The 24,412-nt window shown below is 37.6% G+C and overlaps 1 protein-coding gene across 2 annotated transcripts in view; it reads right to left on the bottom strand.

Annotated features, from left to right (window-relative positions):
- Positions 1–2,511: 2,511 nt before the first annotated feature.
- Positions 2,512–24,412, bottom strand: part of LOC132105633 (potassium voltage-gated channel subfamily D member 2-like) — a 121,546-nt gene continuing 99,645 nt past the window's right edge. The window contains exons 3-7 of one of the 2 annotated variants that reach the window (XM_059510904.1): positions 12,221–12,383; positions 8,978–9,076; positions 6,685–6,780; positions 5,245–5,486; positions 2,512–4,144 (exon numbers count right to left, since the gene is read on the bottom strand). In XM_059510904.1, coding sequence (XP_059366887.1) covers positions 3,964–4,144; positions 5,245–5,486; positions 6,685–6,780; positions 8,978–9,076; positions 12,221–12,383 — 781 coding nt within the window. In that variant the 3' untranslated portion in view covers positions 2,512–3,963. The remainder of the gene's footprint in view (positions 4,145–5,244; positions 5,487–6,684; positions 6,781–8,977; positions 9,077–12,220; positions 12,384–24,412) is intronic. The other variant, XM_059510906.1, reaches the window with a different exon arrangement.

The following is a 24,412-nucleotide window of genomic DNA, read 5'->3' as shown; positions in this document are numbered from 1 at the left end:
CTGTTTCCTCTCTTGTTGCTAACACCCCCCACTCTCTATTCATCTCCTGTGTGAGAGAGAGCCTGACAGAGAGCGTAAAGCTAGCCTTATATCATGTTAGCTGGTGTGTGTTCACAAACTGTGGTAAATCACTGTCAAAACGTGGTTCTTTCCAGCCAAAGAAACCAATTGAGATCTTTCGACTTCATGTCATTCGCTGTTTAGCGTTGGTGCAGATGTACAGAGTGTTTCGCACAGACTGTACTATCATATAGACAGTCTCGCTCCCTTTTTCCTTTCGCGGAGTACAGTAAAACGAGTCAACAGGGAAATAAAACCATTAACCTTTCACCTCCCCGCAAAAATAGCTGCGGAGAGGACAGCTGCAGCTTGTATGAAGTCCAACTTCAATATCCCCCTGTGTGCGGCGAGGTCCCCCTCCTTCCGCGTCCCTCAGATACGGTCTCTTCCTACAACCGACTTCAAACATCTCAATTACCCTCGGCGTGATGCATAGCACTATCGCTCGCCTGCTGGAAGCTCACCACAGACCTGCAGTTGGCTTGTTCTGAATGAGCTTGAAAAATTGGTGCAATCCCTTGCCTTCCGGCCCTCCTCATCCCTCGATTCCTGTGTATAAAGGAGGAACTGAGCAGTCATCGCATTTAGGACGCTCATGTATAACGTAATCATGCTAAGTGCCTATAGAGGTTGAAACCGTTGCCTCTATTAAAGTCGGTCCCTTTAAACATGCCGCCTGAGAAATGTGTGAAATCAAAAAAATGGGAAAGAGGCCTCTGAGGAAAATGATGCCCAGCTCATAATGGAAGAGAGTAAAGCCTTGCTGACTTGCTATTAGTATTATTTATTTTTACGGTAAGGAATTTGAACAACCCTCTAAACTTAACTATTAGGTAATTTTTGGTTTGATAGCCCATATCTCAAAAAAATCCACACAGTTACAGCTAAAAGTTGCATACAATAAAAACTTTACAGAGACAGACTGTACAGTTTACATTTTCAGTGTATGCTAGCATATAAATGCTAACGAAGCTAGCAGACACAACATATATGGGTTTCATGAGGTCTTTAAAATGACTACTTTCATCTAAAGTTTGTTTTTTTAAGTAGAAATAAGTATAGAAAAAGGTAATTGTGAGTTCAAAATAGTCAAACTGTGACATAATTGCAAAAGAAAACCATAATTTCAAGACATGGAGTCACATTGTGAAATATAACACCACGACTTTATCCAGTCATAACGCTATATTGGACAATGTGACTTTTGTTCGTGCAATTATGACTATTTCTCGCAGTTGCAACTTCATAGAGTTGTAATTTGGAGATAAAGTCATAATTTCTTCTTATTTATTTATTTTAAGGTGGAAACATATTTCAATAATTGATTAAGATTAATAAAATGATCACAAAACCATTGTCTTCTTTTCATCTGGTTTTTAATAGGACAATGAATTAATTCTATTTATTCATAGACACTGCACCGGACTAAACAACTGGTTTGTATTTTTTTTCATTGTTTATCAACAATTCATATATTTTAATGTCCATAACACAAGCTGTAACAAATTCCAAAGGACAGTCGTCACCTGGTAATCATTTAAATGTACATTATATCACAAACAGGGAGTCTGCTTTAAAAGTCCCTTGTCGATCCCGAAAAAAAGAAGAAGCAAAAAAAAGTTATCTGAGAGTCTGTGAGCACATACACTCTGTCCTCCAAACAGGAAAAAAATAAAGTAAAATCTCCAAACCTAAACAGATGGTCCAGCCTTTGCGGTTGTTGATTTAGAAAGTGAGACATTTAATTTTCTGTCCATTGAAATTAGGAGAAAATAAAAATTTCACTACACCGATGAACAAATTTACAGCACAGGTGCACTAGCAACTATCTCTCATAGTTTTCTGTTTACATCTTTTCTTTTTTGTATTTTACAACTGAAATACATTTATAATATATAATCAACACCATTTGAGTTTTAAAAATATGCATTTGTTAGATTCTATTCCCCTTTTAACCCTTTTAATACAAAGCATATCTTTACAAAAAGAATCTTGTTGCATAAGTCACATGGTAAAGCAAGAATGGGTGCAGGCATTGAGCAGGAGGGCAGTGGTGTGTGTGTGTGTGTATTGAGCAAGGCGCATTAAGAGCTCCTCACCACAAATTGCACTGACATCAGTATAAAAAATATCAACATTATAGACTATTTTCTTGTTAATTCCAGACATTAAATGGCAGAGAAGAGAGATTAAATTTTTCTTGTGCAGAGATTTTTTTATTATATTTTTTCTCTCAACACTTTTGTATTATAATAATACATTTTGGAAGAATCTCACAGACATATTTCTTTCCATAATCAAAAGAAATTATATTTTTCTTACATAAAGTCTAAACAGATTTTCATGACAATTAAGCACGACACCCCCAAAATTGTCTTTAAAATTATCAAATTACAATTACTGTAATGCCAAAATACAAATTTTGATTACAATTTACATTTCTGAAGTAATTTTACAATCATTCTGAAGCATTATATATTTGCTTTTAAAATACTGTATTACAGTAACAAAAATCACCATTGAGAATGAGGATACAAAAAAGAATTATGGTAATGAGAATTCGCATGGAGTGGAGTGTGCTTAATTATCACTAAAATGTTTTTAATATTATTTTAAAAACAAGCAAAGTGTAATTTATTCTCTTTTGATTTGGGAGTGAAATAAACCTGAATGTTACTTTGTGAGATTCCCGTTTTAAGTGCTGCTGATCACAATGATATAATAATCTCCAAAACAATACTAAGAATCTGACTGGATGACTCTCAACTTGATGCCATTATCCAGAAATAATAGACAAACTTTAGAATGTTTGCTGATAAAAGTACATCTTTAAAGGGAGGGACGAAAAAGACAGAACTTGAAAAAAATGTCCTGGGCGGGCTCTATGCTCTTGTCAACACTGGCCCATTTCACCATGTGTACGACAACATGCACAATCATTTTAACAAAGATAATAAATAAGCAAGTTTTTTTTCTTTTCACAGTTAACTCGCAAACTTTGGAGTGTAAAACAGAATGGCTAGTGTTAGAGCTCAAGTCCACAAGCCTCCACTGTCAGTTTGAGAAAGTCAAATATATTAAAACACAAGAGGCATTTCCTTTTCTATTTAGCTTTTTGCCGACAAAAAAGAAAAAAAAGAAAAAGGATAACAAACATCTCATCAGGCCAGGCAAGGAGTGAACGCAACATGGGTGGGACAGAGAGAGTATTAGACAGGTTTTTTTTCACCATTTATCACCTTTATCAACAGGTCAGTCTCTCATAACAGCTGTTTTCACACACTTTATGGGTTGGAAAGATCTATAACTAGGCAAAAGTAAAAAGCACACATTCCGACAGAACGAGCCAATCCTTATTGCTCATGCCGAATTGAAAAATGACAAAGACTTACTCAAAACATGCAAGAGATCGGTCTCGATCACACACACACACACAAAACCATCCGACCGCACACTCTAGTAGAGCCCAGCTTTACTTTGAAGTATCAAAAGTGTGTGTATAGCTGTGTAAAAGTTTGTAAAATCCCGCCCCTGCTGGTACACTCCTTATTTGTCCCAAAATCTGGCAATCCCGTCAGATTGAAGACAACAGATTCAAAGACTCACAATACTGAAAAATTATAGAAGCTGTAACAACCACAATGGTCATTGTTTTCCTCTATGAGTTGAGTGAAAGCCTATTGGACTCCGGTGTGAGTCACATGACTTATGGGCCTAGAGGTGGAGCTGAAGGAGCTCACAGAGACTGAGATCTCTGTGCGGGAGCTGCTAAAAAAAAAAAAAGGTCCAGCTATAGCCCATCCTGCTGTAATGCCTCCTCCACTACACTAGGGGGCTCCGTCGATCCTTTCTGCTCCAGCGTCCACTCGCTAAATAAAATGGCTAATGGTCACGATGGACGGTCTATAATGCAGACACCCTGACAATGTTGCTTTGCAAGAAGTCGGGCGAGCTGGCCGAGTTTTCGCCCTCAGGTGTGGTCATCGGAGGTGTGGGCATGCTGATGACAGCGGCAGTGATGTAGGACTGGTCTTCCGAATTCAGGGGTACTGTCTCCTCAAACTTGGCATTGAGACTGGAGCGGCTGTGTTGGAAAATAGAGGGAGAGAGAAGGCAGATGAGAATGCAATCCAGCTGATGGGCAAATTCCACCAGCTGTTGGAAGGATCATGATAGCGTTCCCAGAGTATTCTGGGATGAGGCGGGGGGGGAGGGTGTTGGGGGGTCGGAGTGTCACAAACTTTACAGGATTCCAGCAGCATGAATCACTATGAGAACAACCCAAATACCCAGATATACAGAGAACCTGCATAAAACACAGCACACTCTCTTAATTCTGTGCTCTAATACAGTGTTTCTCTACTACTGTGCCACGGCATGCTAGTGTGCTGTGACAGGTTGCCAGGTGTGCCGTGGAAAATTATCAAAAACTCTATTATACTTTGTTAATATTATTTTAAATCAGTGCTATTTGTGCCCATGTCTATTTGTGGGTTTTACAAACAGTGAACCAAAGAAAAGCATTCAAAGGAGCATGTGACTAAACCTTGTAATGCTATTGGATCCTCAAATTGTCAGCCAAATCTCATAACTCCGTCCGAGTGCATGCAATCTATATAGAATATGGTGTATAATACATACTATGCAGGATGTAGTGCATATGATGTAGTTTGCACATGTATGTAGACGGAGAATGCATATTAGCGCATTGATTAATTATGCATACTACACAGAATATAGAATGCATAATTTACAGTAGTGCAGAATACAGTGCAGTATTTACATAATTAATGACAATGTACATATTATGCATAATAAATCTAACTATTCTACATACTATGCACTAGATATTCTGTACTATTCATTATACATGTGTATATTACATCATGCTGCACATTATGCACTATATTCTATACATGCATTCTTGATTACATGCACTACACACAATTACTGGTTTTTACATATGCATGCAAAATACCATGCGCTGCATACTTAACTTTTAGATCACTACACAAACCCCTAATCCAAACCCCTCTGAAAAAAACTCACCTTCTTAATATAGTAAGTATTATAAACACTTCTAAATAAGACACAGCTCTGACTCATCTATATTCAGACCCCAGCCAATATACCAACATATTCCTTCTCCTTATGTGTAAGTTTGCATGACTGCTGTGAGAGCACCTGTTGCTCATTGGTCTCTCTCTGATCTGGATGGTGCTGAGCTCTTGTATGCTGCCCCTGCGACCAGCAACCATGTTGGAATTAGGGACATTGAAGCTCTTGCGCTTGTTTCTGCGTGTGCAGCAGGAGGACAGGCCATGTGGAGAGGAGGACAGCGAGGAGGAACGGGACATGGACGGCTTCGATAAGGAAACCTCCATACAACTTGTCTCATAAGTTTGCTCATCTACAAACTCATGATTCTAAGAGAAAGAGAAAGAAACAGGAATTATTTATCACTTTAAGCTCTGATTTCTGAATTTGATTATTATATTATATGATCATTATATTTCGTAATTTATTAATAAAAAAATTTATAATTTCTCATTCAGAATAATGAAAGACATTTCCGAAGTCCACTGTATACATACAGTATAGTATTTATTATTTTACTGCTTTGCCCAAATTAATTATCAGTTTCAATAAGTAATGACAGGAATAATGGTAAATCTCAAATAGATTTTTCTCAGTAACAAATATTAGGCATTTAATAATGCAAGCCAGTCAAAAAATAATCAGATGAGTCCTTGAATCCAGATTCATTTTACTGTTTCTCAAAGAGACCCACGTTCTCAGCGGGACACTGGAATTTTCCTTTAAAATATCTTGAATCAAGTGTCCTAGGAAAGCCAGAGCGGGTCACAGTCTGTTCTCTAGACTGTCTTGAGTCTAGCTGGCAGGGGACAACAGTGGCTGTCATTTTCCTGCCAGTGTCTGACTAATGATTTCTCTTGAGAGAAAAACTGCACTTATTTGTGGAAAACCAACAAGCACTGAGCGACAGAAGAAGTCTAGTAGTGGTTAATGTTAAAGGGTATAGACAAAAATACAAATTTTGTCCACTTTCACCCTTATTTTTTCCTTCTGCCAGAGTTCTCAGATGAAGTTTAATTCAAATATTACACACAAAACACAATTAATGTCAGTTATGGTTATTATTTCATAAGCCATCACATCATTCCAGATTTTTCAGCTAATAACCACCCAAGGCTGTTCCTCACACAATGCTATTTTTAGAAAACGTGGCCTTTTGTTTAAGAAAAACCTTGAAAATTGCACTAGAAAGAATTATATACTTTCATGGTGCTTTTCTTGGGAGCTCTGCCGTCCTTTTTTGATCTAACATGCAGCTGAATAAATGCTAACACAATTTTCATTTTTGTGTGATCTGTCAATCTAAACACAGTCGATATGGACACCTGATCTCTAACTACTGAACCCGATTGAATGTAACGTAATGTAAGTTACTAAAGAAAACAGCTGAGAAATTAGTAGAACCTCAGAATGTTTTTTACAGATGTGCTTAGCATGCTTCCTATGACACCAGTATATCAATAATATCAAGTTATGCCAAAGCTAAATTGCTGAGAACAGCTTCCAGTTTTGTGTAAAGGTTCTTACCGTGGTTTTCTCCAAGCAGTGCAGAAGATGGTGATGCTGGGTCTCAAAAGTGGGGTTGGACTTACATACCAAAGCTTGGCCGGCCTGTTTTGATGCCTTATTGGAGAAACAGAATAAACAGCTTATCAACCTATAGCAGAAAGAAACTGAGAGAAAAGACAAGACAGCAAGGCCTGAATTCTCACAATGGTCTAGCAACAATGAGACAATCTTGAAGAACGTTTGGCTAGTTCATTGTGACAACAGTAAGCTCTAGGTCACTGCCATGTCCTTTTCTCTCAACATCACAACCTTGGCGGATGGCCCTTGGTTCAAAAACAGCGGACAACAGGAACAAGAGAATTCTGTGTGTGTCAATGGCTATTGAACTTATATTCAGGAGAAACTAATTATTGGAAAAAAGTATGTGGAGAAGTTACACGTTTTCTGTATTTGAACCATGACGGCCACCGTACCCAAACTCATTAGTGCCTTAATGAATCAGCATGACGCAGTGACCAGACGACTAGAGCAAGAGAGCCCAATCCTGCTTCTGGAGGGCGAATGTCCTGCAAAGTTTAGCTCCAACATATTTGCCTGGACGTTTCTAGTAATCTTGTAGACCATGGCTGGCTCCGAAATCATATACTCTCTGAGTAGGTAGTTCTTTGCACTTTCCTGCAGAGTTTAGTGCCAACCTTGGTCAAACTCACCTTTCTGTAACTTTCTAGTATTTCTAAAGACCTTGATTAATTTGTTTAGGGGAATTTGATCAAGGTTGGAACTAAACTATGCAGAAAAAAGGACCTGATCAGAGAGGGTCGAAACAAAAGTAAGTTCAACTGTGGGGAAATACCACCCCTCAACCCAGAACGAGTTTGCAATTACAACAAGGAATCCCTCATGGGATACTATAGTGACCACTGGATATGCACTTCAGAATCTTAGTGGAAGTCCTAGGTCATTTATTGTACTTTTTTTTTAATGAATATTGGCAATTCTTCAGAATTCGTGACTATTTTCACAATCAGTTTTTGCCTACTCCATGGTAGGGAAGTATGCGATTTCGGATGTAGCCATTAAAGGGTTAGTTTGCCCATAAATAAAAATTATATCATTAATTACTCACCCTTGTGTCATTCCAAGCCCGTAAGACCTTTGTTTATCTTCAGAACACAAATTAAGATATTTTTTGATGAAATCCGCAAGCTTTCTGACCCTGCATAAGACAGCAAGGGAACTGCCACGTTCAAGGCCCAAAAATGTAGCAAGAATTGTTGAATAAATTCTTTATCTTTCACGGGGGACTATTTTAAATATGTCCTTACTATGTTTCTAGACCTTGAACGTGATAGTTTCCTTGCTGTCTATGGAGGATCAGAAAGCTCTTGGATTTCATGAAAAATATTCTAATTTCTGTTCCGAAGATGACTGAAGGTCTTACGTGTTTGGAACGACATGAGGGTGAGTAATTAATGACAGAATTTTGATTTTTGGGTGAACTAACCCTTTAATTAGCTGGTTCAGACGTATTGGAATGGAGCTAAATTTTGAAGGATAGTGGCCTTTTAGGAGCAGTATGGAACACCCCTGGACTATGGCGCTATTTATCGAGAGCCCGCGAATGGTCAACAGGCACTTGATTGACACGCCCAGTGGTCTCTGCCTCACATTAAACCCCGCCTCCCGTTTAGATGTTGGCCAAACAATGACATGCAGCTCAGACAGTTTCATTCCTCCATGTGATGTGTTCTGATGATGTCATGAAGACAGAGGGATAGAGAGCGAGCACAGGCCAGTCCGGACAGCCGTGAGAAAATCACTCAAAAATGCATGTTAAAAAATGCATGGAGCACAAGAGTAGTAGTTGTCGAAAAATGCAGTTAAAACAACAAGTAGACAAAATACAAAAGGTAATAAATCCAAAAGCAAAGTAGTTGAGAGATGGAGAAAAGGGTTGCAGTAAAAAACAGGGGGGCCCCGTTGGTACTGGAGCGGATGGCCGTGGCCCCCGCAAGGCCAAGCCGCATGCACCACACTGCCATTGGACAAGAGGTCACACGATTATTGTCTCATGACCAGCCACCAGGAAGAGGTGCCGGAACACCCAGTCTAGGCGTGAGAAAGAGCGAAAGACAGAGAGAGAGAGTTAGAGGAACACCACGGAAGCGCTGAATGGGGACAGCAGCCCTGCTGGACCCCGGCCCCCTGGCAGAGAGTTGAAGCGCCAGGGGGGACGAGGGGTTCACATGCACCAGCCCATCATGTCACGTTCCATTAAGAGAGACCCCGGCGACTTGGTTTCCACAGTTACCTCCTCCTCCACTTCCGCCAGCATCCCATTGCGTTTGTACTGCAAATAAGCGTTAGCGCCACCGCTCTTCGTCGCACGAATTCTAGCAAGCCTGGTTTTCTGTTCAGGTGGACAAACACACGGGCGTTTAGCCTAACACTTCCTCTTCTCGTGGTATACTCATATCCGAAATGAAGAATGGCAATGTGTTCCTATCTAAAAGGGATGTCAAAAGCTCTTTGATACTACAATAAAAAAATAATAAATTCTTTCTATAATGTAGCTGGGTTTATATTGCAAAGAGCTGATATTTTGACACAATATATAAAGGATGCATTAAATTGACCAAAATTGACAGATAAGATATTTATCAGGTTAAAAAATATATATATTTTTTTATGGTTTCATAGTTTTATCATGGTTTCCACAAAAATATTTTGTTTTAGTTTTCAAAACTGATTATAAGAAACGTGTCTTGAGCACCAGATAGGTCTATTAGATTGATTTCTAAAGGATCATGTGACACTGAATACTGGAGTAACAATGCTGAAAATTAATTACATTTTAAAATATATAAATAGAAAACATTTATTTTTAAAATTGTAATAATATTTCACAATATTACTGGTTTTACTGTATTTTTGCCACAATTTTTGTGAGAATAATAGTCTTTTTCTTTCAAAAAACAAATAAATCTTACTATAATACCATAAAATAATAAAACAGCATACTAATTAGTAGATAAAATAATACAATTAAATTAAAGGAATGTCAAATTACTCAAGGCAAAGTTTTTCATTCTTGATTTTCAGTCTTTTCTTTTCATATCTCCATATAAACTGTCAGATCAAATACCTGCATTTATGTCAAAATATCAGATCGTTAAGACAGCTATAAATAACCATTTTTAAAAAATCATTAAAATAGGATCATTTTTTAAAAATATTCACATTTTTGCCTAAATATTATAACATTTAAATGGTACTGGTGTCGACAACTGAAATTTTGGTATTGTTACAAGCCTAATATACTTTCTCACTTGTCCCTCTCCTGCTCCGATTCTCAGTCCTAGTTAACTGAAAAAACAGACTGTTGTTCTTGGGTGGACTGGTTGTACTGTTTTTCTGTGTGTGTGTGTGTGTGTGTGTGTGTGCGTGCGCAGGGGGAGTGGGATATCTGAACAGCCTCCCATGGGGTGGCTGGAGTCGAACAGTTAAATTAAGAGAAGACGCTCATCTAATGAGATATGATGTGATGTCACAACGTCTGCATATTCAGATCACCCCCAGAGGAGAACCAGCTACAGAACACAGCATCTGTTCTTCCTGTGCCTGTTCTCATTGGCCACGTATACACAGTGTAGCTAAAAACAGTCGTGACTCCTTATTAATGTTTAAATGTGTTCTGTACACAGAGTTACGTCATTTATAAGTCTGATGATGACCAAATAATTGCATAGTATGTAAAAAATGGTATAAACGGCTTACGAGCATAAACAGTTGAGTGTGGTTTACTAAACACAGACAGATGTTGCTAACCTTCACTAACAAGAAAAGGCTTAATCCACTCTGTCAATTACTGCAAGTTCAGAAGTGACTCCTTTTTTCCATACAGACATGAAATTATGATTTACGGCTGGAATACTCATGACAGATGTAATGACAGGTCACAACACTCCTGTCATAATAAATTCAGAAGTCTAAACCACAGGCTAATGAATCGACTATGAAAGTAGTGTGTGTGTGTGGACAGCTCCATTGATTATAATGGCAGTCGCTGTGCAGATGGGCTGTAAAACTTACATTTAAATTTAATTGCTAACGTAATCAGATTAATTGAGGTTTCGGAATTAATTGAATCGTTTCTTTTAAATAATCCTGAAGCTAAGCATCAGGATATGCAAATTCCATCATCACTGATTGGAGCGTAGCCACATTCCACTTGCTGCCTAATTCAAACATCAAAGTTATGATAAGAGCAAACCCAATCAAATGAATTTGAGGACACTTGCTTTTAAAGGAAAAGTTCACTCAAAAAGACATCCCTCAGGGCATCCAATGTATACACTAGATGAGTGTGTTTCTTCATCAGAACAGATTTGTAGGAATTTGACATTACATCACTTGCTCACCAATGGATCTGCAGTGAATGGGTGCCGTCAGAATGAGAGTTGATAAAAACATCACAATAATCCTCAAGTAATGTTATGAAATGTTTGTGAAAAGCTGCATGTTTGTAAGAAATAAATTCATCATTAAGACGCTTTTCACTTCAAACCATTGCTTCTGGCTAAAATACGTCAACTAAATACTATCTATTCTATCCATAATATTCTTTCTCCAGGGAAAAATCTGTCTTGTCTGAATCAGGAAAAAATTATGCACAGATCAACCCCTGTTACCAAGAGAAAACGGTATGAAATGAGTTCAAACAAATAAATTGGTTGATTTTGATGTGAGAGGACAATAGCAAATGGGCTTTTTCAGGACAGCATTGCTATGGATTATGGATTGATATCTTGTCCAGAAGCAAGAGTTTGAAGTAAAAATGCCTTAATGATTGATTTGTTTTCTAAAAACATAAAGATTACACTTTACAAGGCAATAATTGATGGGCCGGAGTTGCGTGAATTACTTGAGAATTATATTCTCATTTTGACGGCAACCCATTCACTGCAGAAGATCCATTAGTGACCAAGTGATGTAATGCTAAATTTCTCCCAATCTCTTCCAATGAAGAAACAAACCCACCTACATCTGGAATGGCCAAATTAATAACTTTTGAGTGAACTATTCCTTTAAATACACCCAAAACATCAGTGTATATGTGGCCATTTTCTCTTTTTTTCTATTCTGACTCGCTCTCATCCTTTTTTTCTGCTGTTCCCAAAGTTTCTCTGCCTGTGTGTCTTGTTTCTGTGTGTTTGTGTTTTCGTCTGCTGTGTTGAAGTACGGGATGTGATCTGGGCATGCACTAAAAATGATGGTTCCACAGAGACCTGCAGTTAACATACCACAGAGACACACACCACTCAGCGTGCAGACATCTGGGTCGCAAGCACATTGTGCCAAGTTGTATTAAATGCTATCCCAGCATCATTTTTCTGTATTTGTGTTTACATGGTCCTGTCAGGGTCTAATCTCTTTGCCACAGCCAGACCTGCTTGTATTTCAAGGGAACATCTACATTTGAGCCCAGCTCCATAGCTCTGAGATCAGAGTCCGTGGACCCATGCTGGGGTCATGGGTGGCTGGTCTAGGGTACCTTTTGGGCACGTCGCTTCTCTGCACGCTGACTTTGATGGTAGATCCGACTGAAATTGGACACAATGACGGGGACAGGAAGAGCGATCACCAACACGCCACTCAGAGAACAAATAGAGCCAAAGACCTTCCCTATGATGGTCTTAGGAACCATATCTCCATATCTGTAGCACATAAAAAAATAGAGAGAGAGAAAAAAAAGAGAGTCAGAACATAGGGGTCAGAGGCAAAGGTTCAGTGACAAATCATACAATAAAAACCAGAAATATATATATATTTTTTTTAATATAGTTAAAAGTAATACAAAAACACAAAGATGTTGCTCATAAAACCTCAAGTGGTGTAACCATCAACTAAAAATTACTAATATATTCTCTTAACACTTTGAAGAATATACAACCTTATTGATTATTATTATAATTATTTTTTTTTGGTTGGGATTTTTTTCAGGTTTTTCATTTTTGCTTTTGTCAGCAACAAACTTCTCCTTCATTGTTACCAGCTCAGGTCCTTTTTTATTAGATTTTTTTTTGGTGAAAAGAAACAGATGACAGCACTAGGGGGCACTAGAGAACCTTATTGCATGGGGCAAACGCTCTCTCTCCAATTTTGTGAAAAGCTTCTCTTTTTTTCTACATTTGACCCCTGGCTTTATTCCTCATAAAGCCTGAAATTTTTAACTTGATGTAAAAAAATTACTATTTGCATGTGGTGGGAAGAGCTGCATGTATGTGTGGGCTGAGTTTCATGCTATGAGATCAAGTTCTCTGACCCACTTTCCCAACTCTCAATATAAAATTACATCAAAACAATAACCATTACAATGATCCAAAGCGCTCATATTCCTCACAATGTCATCCTAAAATGTCATTTATGTGAACATGCTGTCTTGGGAACGCACAGTACTGACACGACTTCATTCTTGTTCCAACAAACACACATTCCCCTTCTGTTGTACCACCTCCTCCTCATCTTTTTAAAGCAGGCCAACGTGCGACAAACCAACTCTGTCATTGGCATTCGGGAGACGATCTGTCATTAGTCAACAGAATGGAGATAATAATCCTGGTTTATCTCATCAATCCAAAATCTATCAATTACTAGTTGCACTGGTGTCATGATATCACCATGTTCTTGGACATGACCATATGGCAAAACCATTGTATTATTTATCTGAAGTGACTTAGAAACAAGGAATATTGCAAGCAAGTAGCATTCAAATATTGCTATCATTCAGTACCATGCCATGATAGGTCTAAATATCAAAGCACCGCCAGAGTATTTTTTCTGTGACCACAGATTTACAATGGTTTCATTACAATTCATTACAATGGTTTTGCTATGAATGGAAATGTAACATCTGAAGTGATATAAAATGTTTCAGGTCATCAACCTGAGCCAAGACCTCCATCTTTCAATTCTTGAAGTCTGGTCTGACTATTTCCCCTCAAAAAGCAGTGTGACTACATTAGCTACACCTTACCTGAATGTAAAACAGTTCAGAATTACCCAGCAAGCATGCATACATATTCACATCCTCATTTGGAATACACTGTGCTCCATTTTAAGTAGCTGAAGTTTTATATTTGTGTATAAACAACTGAATAACAACAGTCAAAATATCTTAACGGCACAGTTCGCCCCAAAATACTCATCATTCACTTATCCTTGTGTCGTTGCAAGCCTGTATGATCGTTGGTTGCATTTAATTCGAATAAATAATGTCACCCTAAAAAAATTGTGAGTTATGCAGTCATATTATGAGACATAAAGTCATGAGATAAAAAAAAATTGCTATTATTACAGCGGTTACATTTATGAGAATGTCGAAATCACAAAAAACTTGAGAGAAAATTGAAAGACAGTTGCAATTATAAGAAATAATGTTGCATTTACCAAAAATCGTTATATTTATGCTATAGAGATGTATATAACAGTACATAACTGTATATATACAACTATATATATAGCCTATACAATGAAATTTGAATGGACTGCACAAACATTCTTTAAAATGTCACTTTAAGATGAAAAGCGTATACTGAATAGACATCATGGATATGAATATATGCTACAAGGGTCAATGTGGTCTTCAATGCACAACAGAGCTGTGCATTAATTTCCACCTACACAGATTTCTTCTCAATGGACATATGCTATGATTTAAAAGAAAAAAATGAATTAAAGTTATGTATTTCTGAAAGTTGGGTATAGTGTGCCGTGACGACGCTGAGAGTCTTCCATGCTCTACGTGAAGGATCTAATTGAATTACGGCGATGAGAATATGAGCTCAAGGGGCCTGATGCGACAAAGGCTCGAAAGACTGAGCCATAATTACGGACGGCACCGAGTCGACTTCTCCAATTAAACGCCTGTAATTAAATATGCCAGTGAGAGAGAACGGGAGAAATACAAGACATGCAAAGAGTTAAGAGGCTCTCTTTTCTGCTTTGTACTGTGGTTGACACTATCGACGGCACTGACCCAGTCATTCAGAGCCCTGAAAAATATCCATATTAATGTTGCATGAGCTATAGTGGTAGTCATGACTGATCAATAGAGAGCTGTGTGATACCCTGCACCAACAGACAATAGACTCATTATAAGAGACCAATAAAGTCCCTTGTAGGCAATTACCCTCATAATTAGATTTGTGTACATGATGAATATGTCGGCCGCTGGCTGCTAATCCAAATCCGCACGCTAAGCTGTTATTTGCAAAGTGTGTGTGCTCTCGCTGGAGTGGCACATTTAGATGCTCCACGGCCAGCCTGAACGTAACAAAAGACATTGACCTTGCACTGTGTCAGGTGTGTGTGTGTGTGTGAAGCAAACTGGAGGGGACAGCAAGGACTCTAATTTGCTCTCTGCGTTTGTCATTTCTCTGCTGCTCACTGTCCAGTACTGTTACGTATGACAGCGTCCCTATTAACCCAGCGGACCTGCACTGGCTTCTCTTACACAGAAAAATTAACAAATTATTGCAGTTTAGATCATCACTAGCAGTTCCCTGCAGCCATACTTCATATTTTACAATTTTGAGTTTGTTTCTCGTAAATGCATCAATTATTTGTAACTGCAAAATGCATTTCAAATAAATGCAACTATTTCTTGTAAATGCAACTTTTTTTTTTTTTTTTTGAATTGTGACTACCTCCATTAATTGTGACTTTCACAACTTCGACTATCCAACACAACTGTGACTTTAATTCGTAAGTGTATCTATTTCTTGTAATTGCAAAATTATAAAATAAATGCCAATATTTCTTTTTTTTGGAACTGCAACTTTAACTACTGCCTGTATCTCAAAATTGACTTTTCTTCTTACAATATTGATTTTGTTTCTTGTGACTACACATTTCTCGTAAAATGCAGTTATTCAAAGGAACTCTCACAGTTGTGACTGCTTCTTGTAAATGTATCTATTTATCGTAATCCAACTGACACAACTATCAATTGACACTTTTTCTGTGACTGCGAATTTCTCGTAAAAATGCACCATATTCTTGTAATAGCAACTTAATATCTCACAAAATAACATTTACAGTTCACAATTTAGTTTTTTTGGAAATTACTTTATTTCTTGTAATTATGTTATCTCATATATGCAATTTATCTCATATATGACTTTATTTCTCACAGTTGCAACCTTATTTTTCACATCATTCAACTTTTTTTTTCTCGTAATTGCAACATTATATCTTATAAATGTGATTTCATCTCTTACATTGTGACTAATTATTAGAAACTTTACAAATACCGTTTTTCCCAAAGGAAGGTTTTGTCTGACAGAGCTAAGACAGTCACACTCACGCTGTTTCTGAAAAAGAAACTTTGAGAGCACCTTGACGGCCACAGTGCAATTACGATCCAATCAGCCAGCACAGGAACGGGTCATCAAAAGACACCCACTGTCTGAAAGTAAACAGCTGTAAAAGCAAGTACACCTAAACATAACACTACAGATTACAGGGGGTGGATGAATTCCAATGTGAGAATGAAATAAAGACTCCTCATATGACAATGAAAGCAGTAAAGCCCTCTATCTCAGCTCTTCGGCTTTAGCGTTATGTGAAATGAGAGTAGATGGGTGCATGGACGGAAAGAGACTGTGAGATTAAAAATCTAAGAGCTCACTGACTTAATTGTGCTTGCTTCATGAAGCTCTGGACTGATTGGAGATGAAATATGCTTATCAAGTCTAACGAATGCAGCACTCATTAGAATATTGAGAGACTGAGTTAATGACGAGAGCGTTCCATTTAACTAAGCTTGCCTTGGCTCTAACTCTTATTCACAGTCACACATGACAGAATTGCAATCACTCTCCAAGTTTTATTGTCCTGCAGTGCTTGTGCAGTATGTGACTATTTTTAAAGCACTGAAATTGCAATCATTATTTACACAGTATTCGCAAACTGACATTATATAAATATAATTTGCTAGAGTGCTAAATTAGAGTATGTCTTTAAAAACAATGATTTGTAATAAAAACTCAAAGTTTTCCTTGCATTTTTAAAAATGTGTACATATAACAACGTTGTCAAAATGATCCCTGTTCACACGGATCCACAAAAATGACAATTATGCATGTAAGGCCAGTAGTTGGCAATGTCACTTTGCCACAATTTGACGCATATGCATTCCTATAGACTGAACACATAATACGCAGATGCATGGTGTCTAGTTTTCACAAATTTCCATTTACCTGAGACGATAACAGCAGGCCTTATTACTTCCAAAAGCTTTGAAGCTTGTTTAAAAGTTGAAAGTTCACATTTTCAGGCCTCCAAAACACCATGATTGTGTAAATGAATGGCCAAAACATATAAAAGGCATTTCATTTTTATTAGAAAATGTTGTTGTCTAAACACATGCTTAATCTAGACTAAACTAGACACAAACTGACCTTAGAAGTCTGTGAAAGTCAAATTTTGTTAAATGGCACAGTCTAACCTACGGAGAATTGTTCTTATCACCTAGTTGTTGCATTTTTAATGAACACCATGTCCAATTTTAAGCCTGATCATTTAGAAAATTTGTGGTGGACAGATGCGATTGTGATTGGTCAGATTAAACCATCATGCTCCCCGGGCTTTAGTCCCACTCATGAATTCCCAAAACTGATCTGCAACTCATCTAAGTGAAGGAAGCAAAACAAGCATGTTTGTCATGCACGAGCGGCTCTCCTGAGATCTCATTCTCTTCTCCCGCGGCCCGGCGCAGCACTGTAGGTGAAATCTCACAACTGAGGGTTTCATGAAAGGCTTTTGTGAATGCTTTATGCGGAGACGGTTGGAAGCTTCACACGAGACCCCCTCCTCCCTCATCAATAATTCTGTCTATGCTTTCCTCATCCCTCCCATGAATCCTCAACAATCTGTTTTATCCCATCTTACCATCCTACCTCTTTTCACTCTCTTGGCTTCTATAACACATACATTTTGTGGACAGATAAACTCATTCAGACTCATATCAGAGATGTTCCCAGTTCGAGCACTGGCTGAAGCCGAGACAGATACACAGAGTTTATCACATCAACCAATGCTTTCTTCTCCTGAGCTCTTAGCACAAGCAGGTACAAAGTCCTTGACCTGATAATGAAAGATGTTCTCCTGGCATTCAAATACAGCTTCTTGTTGAGGGATAAAATTGAAGGAGAGAGAGAACAAGAGATGATAAGGGTCTTTTATCTTTTCTTATAAACCCACCGAATGATCTCTTGCTCCACTGACTCACAGCAGATCAATCAGAGATAAAGCTCTGAGCTCACTTTTGTGTCCGAGAAAAAAATACTCTTATGTGCGAAGCTCAAGGTGTTCGATTTCCAGAGAAAATCACACTTAATGATCATTATATGGACAGAACGGCCCTTTTCACTCAGCTGGGTGCGGTGATTGGTGATGCTGTTTGTTTCTCGGCTCGGGGAACAGCGTGTGAAACGCAATGAGATATGGAGGAGGAACAGAGCAAGGTCATCGCCGAAGGTGAAAACGAGAAACGCGGGTAGGTTGTGACGGGCTGACATTGAAAAAGAGGAGGGTGAATGACCTATCATGGGCAAACACGATACACTCATAACCCAATCAATTAGAGCAATCTCATTCCCCTACTGCGACCCGCTCAGTAAATGATCGATAGAGGAGAAGAGCAATCGAGATACTAATGTATGCTAAGATGCTAAACAACAGTGACATTTTTTCTGCACAAAACTCTAGCAGACTGCGTTTAAGCTTTAGGACATAAGTAGACTGAAAGAGTGAGTGTAGCGTTTACACTAACATACACTAAGCTACGAACCAAGTTTAATTAGCTTGACAAGAATTTCTTCAAACTGTTGCTGCACAATGACAATAGCTGAAACTAATGGTAACATCTATGCTAACCTTTGCGATGTAGCTAAAAAATAGTTTAAACAAACTTTAATAAATTAGAATGGCAAGTTCAAATATTAGCTCCAATGGGACAGCTGACGTTAAAGAGAAAATGGATAACATTTGCACTAAAGTTCACTATAATGCCTATTGCAGCAATGCACACTCAATATTAAATCAAAAATTGCGTTTTGACACGACAATCCACAATGAGAGAACTTGGCCTGAGAGACAAAGCTAAAGGTAATTTTAAAGCTAACATTCACTAAGTGGGTATAAAACAAGTTTAAATAACTTGCTTTAACTAATTATTATGGGAAGATTATCTTCAACATCCAAACAATAGTTCTTCTGAAAGAGAAAAACCGAGGTTAGCATTTGAGTTAACATTAAATACGACTTATTGCATCTTGCAGAAAACTGCACTTGTATTGCATAAAAAATTGAGCTGACAAATTTTGAAATGCAATGATGCAAAAAACAGCGCTTGCATACCCAGGATCCTTTAGGCCAACATCATAGAAAATTGGCATCTTCTTCTCTTAGTTCCCTTTCTATGCAAAATAAAAACCATTTTAACTACTGGAAATAATAACGGTACCATTTCCAGCCATAATTGAAGCTCTGGATGTTTGTTTTATGTGATTTTTTTTTTTTCCTGAAGAGATTTTAATGTGTTTACGTACTTATTTTCTGCTTTCGGTCCAATAGGACTTGCGGCGTGAATAAGTGTTAATCAGCATAATTATGATCACATAGCTGCTATTATGTGTAGATGCTAAGGACCTACCAGGCTGAACTGTGGGAGCTCCCCTGTCTCACGCAGTAGACTGAAGAAAAGGGGGGAAAAAAACAGTATATTTTTAACCATTTTGCACCGTACATCTACATTCTTGTGCATATGCAACAGATGGTTCATGTGGAATCTGCACTGGCAGAGCTTAAACCCAAAGACAAAACCTTTTTTGGCCTTCATTTTACTCCAATGTTGTTGAAATAAAAAAAATAAAATGCTTAAATTTGTGGCTAATTTGATTTTGCTTACTGCTACCAGTAGGTTAATTACTGCTAATTTGCACACTACTTCTGCAACACAGATAAACAGGATGTATAATAAGCAAAAGGGGTTCGATTAGTGTATCAAAACACATAGTTGTGTCACAAAGTTCAAAAGAAATAGCCGTGACGAACTAATAAGGCCATCACTAGCACCAACGCTAATGATATGAGAAAACGATCTGGGGAATCCAGAGTGCACATGAAGATGAGACGACATTAGTGCCGCTAAGTACCTGCAGCAGGTGCTCATATGAACAGTCGAGTACATTAACACATGTCCACCGTCATGCCATATTTAATGTCCTATGACCTCTACAATTAACGCTTCTGTAAAACATTTATGATTCACACACACACACACTTAACTCTGAGGCCATCTTTCCATCTGCCACCCTCCTGAATGAGCAATTTGTATCTATAATCAGTCATATAACTCGTATAATTTAACCTCCAGACTGTCATATCAGGGCAGCTAAGGAAAGGCACATAGAGAGCGGCTTAATGTGAGAAATGGCTTCATTCTTTCATTCCTCTATTTCCGAGGGAAGCTATTTGTGCATATGGCAAGTGAGTGAGGTCAAATCAATGAGCTGTCCCTGACATTATCACAAAGGAAAACTCCTCATCAAATGGCAAAGGCCAATGTGCAATAACGCTGTGTGGGAGAAAGAAAGCAGGTATGATGGTAGAACATGAATAGATATAGCTTCATTGAGACACTAGCAGAGGTCACAGTGTGGCGCTGATGTCAAGCGGCATAATGCTGCAATAATGTTTCGGAAAATGTGCACGGGACATTGAGGGAACGCTTAGCATTGCTCAGGTGTGTCTGACACAGGTTCCAGCAGTAAGGGTGAAGATGCTCTCTGCTTCTGTCTGCGCTAACTGACCTTCTCACCATAGCACGTCTGTAGCTGTCAAATACGCACTTAAACACTCACACATACTTGCATGGGTTTCACAAAAATGTCTAGGTCTCATTTCACCCTAAAATCAGAAGAAAATTGTACAGAGAAAAAAAAAGTCAATTTTTTAACACCATCACCATCTACATTACAGAAAAACTAATGGTTTCAACTACAAATATCATTACAACTATTACAAACCATCAACTTTTAACCATTAAAATGATTTCTTGTAAAGTGGTTTGGGACATATTCCATTAAGATTTATTGGTTTTAACAAGCCACCAACAAAAGGTGCCAAATTACCAGTAGAGACCCACAGGAACCATTACAGTTTCCATTAAACCAATACAATTCCCATTATAACCAGTAAAACCTTTTTTTTTTTTGAGAAACATGCTGCAATTATGATCAGCAATTACCTTTTTTCTTTCTTTCTTTAAAAATATTCATCCTCCAGTTCTACAAATGTATCTGGATGTCTTTCTTTCTTTTTTCTCATAAATTCAGCGATGATACCCATTACTGCAAACAGGGTCAGCCTATCCTATAGATGAAAAGGTAGATTGCCTTTGGCTCTGAAGAGCCTGGGGGTCCCCACAAGGAGATCCATGCTAGAATAGCAGATCAGAACCGCCAAGGCAAGAACGCTTCTCATCCCTTCCGACTGTAAACATCCTATCATGACCCAGACATGTCCTTGACAGGTTTTAGAAATTCAGCCATGCTTATGAACAACATCTAGAAGCAGACGTGTTATTTATACACCCACGCACTGAATGTCTGTCTTAAAAAACCTGAATTTTATAAATACAGATCTGACTCAGTCTCAGTCAGTTCCATTGATTGTCTTTGTAGTCCTGGAGGAAAGGCAGCGCACACAAACCCATACTCGCATGAGGAAGGAAACACAAACAATTGTCAAACGAGAGACTTATTGCCATTTCTGGCAGCTCAGAGCTAAACATACGCACAAAATCCCACTAAATTATGCCCACAGACACACACAAACATATATATTCATAGACAAGCCCCAGTTTGACACTTTTCTCCACCTACAGACCAGAGCACGGAGGACAATTAGTCAACCAGGCCTTGGGCAAGACAGATACAGATGCCATATTTCTCTCTAATCCAGTAATAGTGTCTCCACTGAGCTCCCACAGTCAATGTGAGAGTGTGTGTGTTTATACTAATGATGCACGAAGGATTCAGAAGTTTTATTAGTAGATTTTGGTATTCAGAATCCAAGAGAAAATCACACATTGATTGGATTTTACACCATTCAGGCATACATGAGGCATAAAGCACTCGTTTCAGCTTCAGATATAGTTGTGAGAATTATACAGTGATTCTGATGATTTTAAACATTTTATATCAAAGTTTGGAAACACTTTTGTATAGGGACTAATTCTCGCTATTAACTATTTGCTTATTAGCATGATTATAATTAACATATTGGCTGTTTAGTGGTAATACTAAAGCAAATATTCTGCATGACCATATCCTACCCAATACCTAAACATAACAACTACCTTACTAACTACTATTAAGCAGCCAATTAGGAATCTATTGAAAAGAAAAAGTCATAGTTAATGGTTTGTTAATAGTAGGAATTGAACCTTAAAATAAAGTGTGGCCTGTTGTTAACATTTTTTTTTACATATTAGTTAACATTTAAAATCAAAATGAAAAATAATTTCAAAAGCATGTATTAATTCTTGATACAGCCCATTTCTACATATTAAAATGATTATTATTTAAATATTTTAATATACAGTTAACATAAATTTGCAATGAACAAATTACTGTTATTAAGTGATGTAAAATAGTTATTAATTGTTTGTCTTTTGTCATGACTGCTGATAATGAACTGCAAAAGATTTTCTAAAATTTCTACATATTTTTTAAGTGTCAGTTTAAGTGTCAGATTCATCTCGCACAATGCCAAATTGGTGGCACTACATACCAATTTATTCAAAGATAAAAAACATTTTTTTGTGATCTGTTTGTTATAATCTGTAATAAAGCGACAATAACAGCACTTTTCATGCTTTAAAAAAACTCCACAATATTCGTTTAATTCAAAATAAATAAATTCAAAGCAATATTCCTATGTTGGGCCATTGCTGTGACTCTTTCATTCAAACATTTATTATAGAAATATTTGAAAACCCTGTTTAATTGTATATCTATACACACTTGTGTGCATACTTAAAAACAAGCTCTCAAGTAAGAGTCTCCACCTCAAATGTTATGTTTTGAGTTCATTTTGCAAGGTTAAAGACTTAATTATGAGGGTCAGACCCCACAAAACCCCCATGATTCACAATTTGGGTAAGAAAATCCAAACAGAAATCTCAGTAGTACTGAACTTCAACAGAGTATTTATTGGCTCATGTAATTCTGCTTTCATACCAATAAAATTCTGGTATTCACAGCTGCATATAACAAATTTACTAGGTTTAAACTCAGAATATTGCAGATTTTGTCTAGGCCTAAATATTAGAAGTGGAGTTATCTGAGGCTGTTAAGTTCGTTATGAGTGCTTTGTGAAAGCAGAAGAACTGTAAAAACCTGATCAGCTTTTCATCATAAGGTCTTCACACACTCACACCTGAGTCTGTACGGAGTCCATGACAAATAAACCAGTCTTGTTACCTCTGAAAGAGTGTCTCCGGTAGAGCCGCTATAATTCATGGAATACAAAATGAGCGGGAAAACTGAGCCAAGGATGGAGAGGGATGAAAGGCGGGCAAACTATAAATAGCCCACCTGGGCTGCTTCACTCATCTGTCTGCTTTTGAACTTGTCATCCACCAAATTGGTGCTGCGGGCCATGTCATCCATCTCTTTTTGCAGAAGGGGTGAGGAGAGGTGCTAGAAGAGCCGTGCCCCTGGCAACCACGCAATCCCTCATTCGCACACTGATCCATCACACTATCACATCCAAATCACAAAGACACACACACACACACACACACACACACACACAAGGTCCCCTTTACACCACGTTTCGTGTCCAGATAGTATCTGGATTTCTTTAAAAAAAAAATTATAATAAATCTTTTTTATAGCAGGAACTGCATTAAAACCTTGCATTCTTGTGTTCCTCTACTTACCCATTGCACTTATAAAGGATACTTATCTGAAGATGAGCAATCATTTACTTAATTTAAAAAAAAATATTGATGCATGCTTTCCTTTTGTGGAAATATTGATGCCACTTTTCCAACTTCAGACCAATCAATGAATGGGAAGATAAAAGGGAAAATGTTGAAAATCTAGCTTAAAACTACTTTTCATAATGGTTTCATATGGTTTTGAAACACTTTTATGTTTATTAAAAGTTAATGTGTCTGTGAGTATTCATATTATCTTCAAAAAGTGTTTAAATGTATTTTACAAAGTAATCATTATGAATGATAAATATCATTAAGTTTTTTGGGGAAAGAAAATGGTCAAGCTTCTTGGTCAAGAACTTTAATGAGAATTTTTTGTTTTCTTATTCTAAGGCTTTATCTTCCCATAAAAAAATAACAAAATACATTTTATTAGAAAAATTGTTCATAAGAAAAAAAGTTGTAGGCCTATTTATGAATAAAACAATCAGGCAAAATAAGTGTTGTGATTGATTTAGAAACCAGAAAATAAGAAAAGTGAGAAAAATAAACTGCAACAGTGTGACTAAAAGAGCTTGTGATATCAATCAAAAATATATAGTGTTACTGATGGATAAACGCTTGATAGAAAAATTGACAACAGACGAAAACAAATCAAAGACCACTGCTGAATGTGTTGTTCCAATCATAATGTGTCCGGGGTGCATTTACAGCTGGATTTACCTCTGGATT

This window comes from Carassius carassius, chromosome 26 (assembly GCF_963082965.1).
Source record: "Carassius carassius chromosome 26, fCarCar2.1, whole genome shotgun sequence".
NCBI lineage: Eukaryota > Metazoa > Chordata > Actinopteri > Cypriniformes > Cyprinidae > Carassius > Carassius carassius.
The sequence above is the reverse complement of the archived record's forward strand: the minus strand, read 5'-3'. Positions and strand labels throughout refer to the sequence as shown.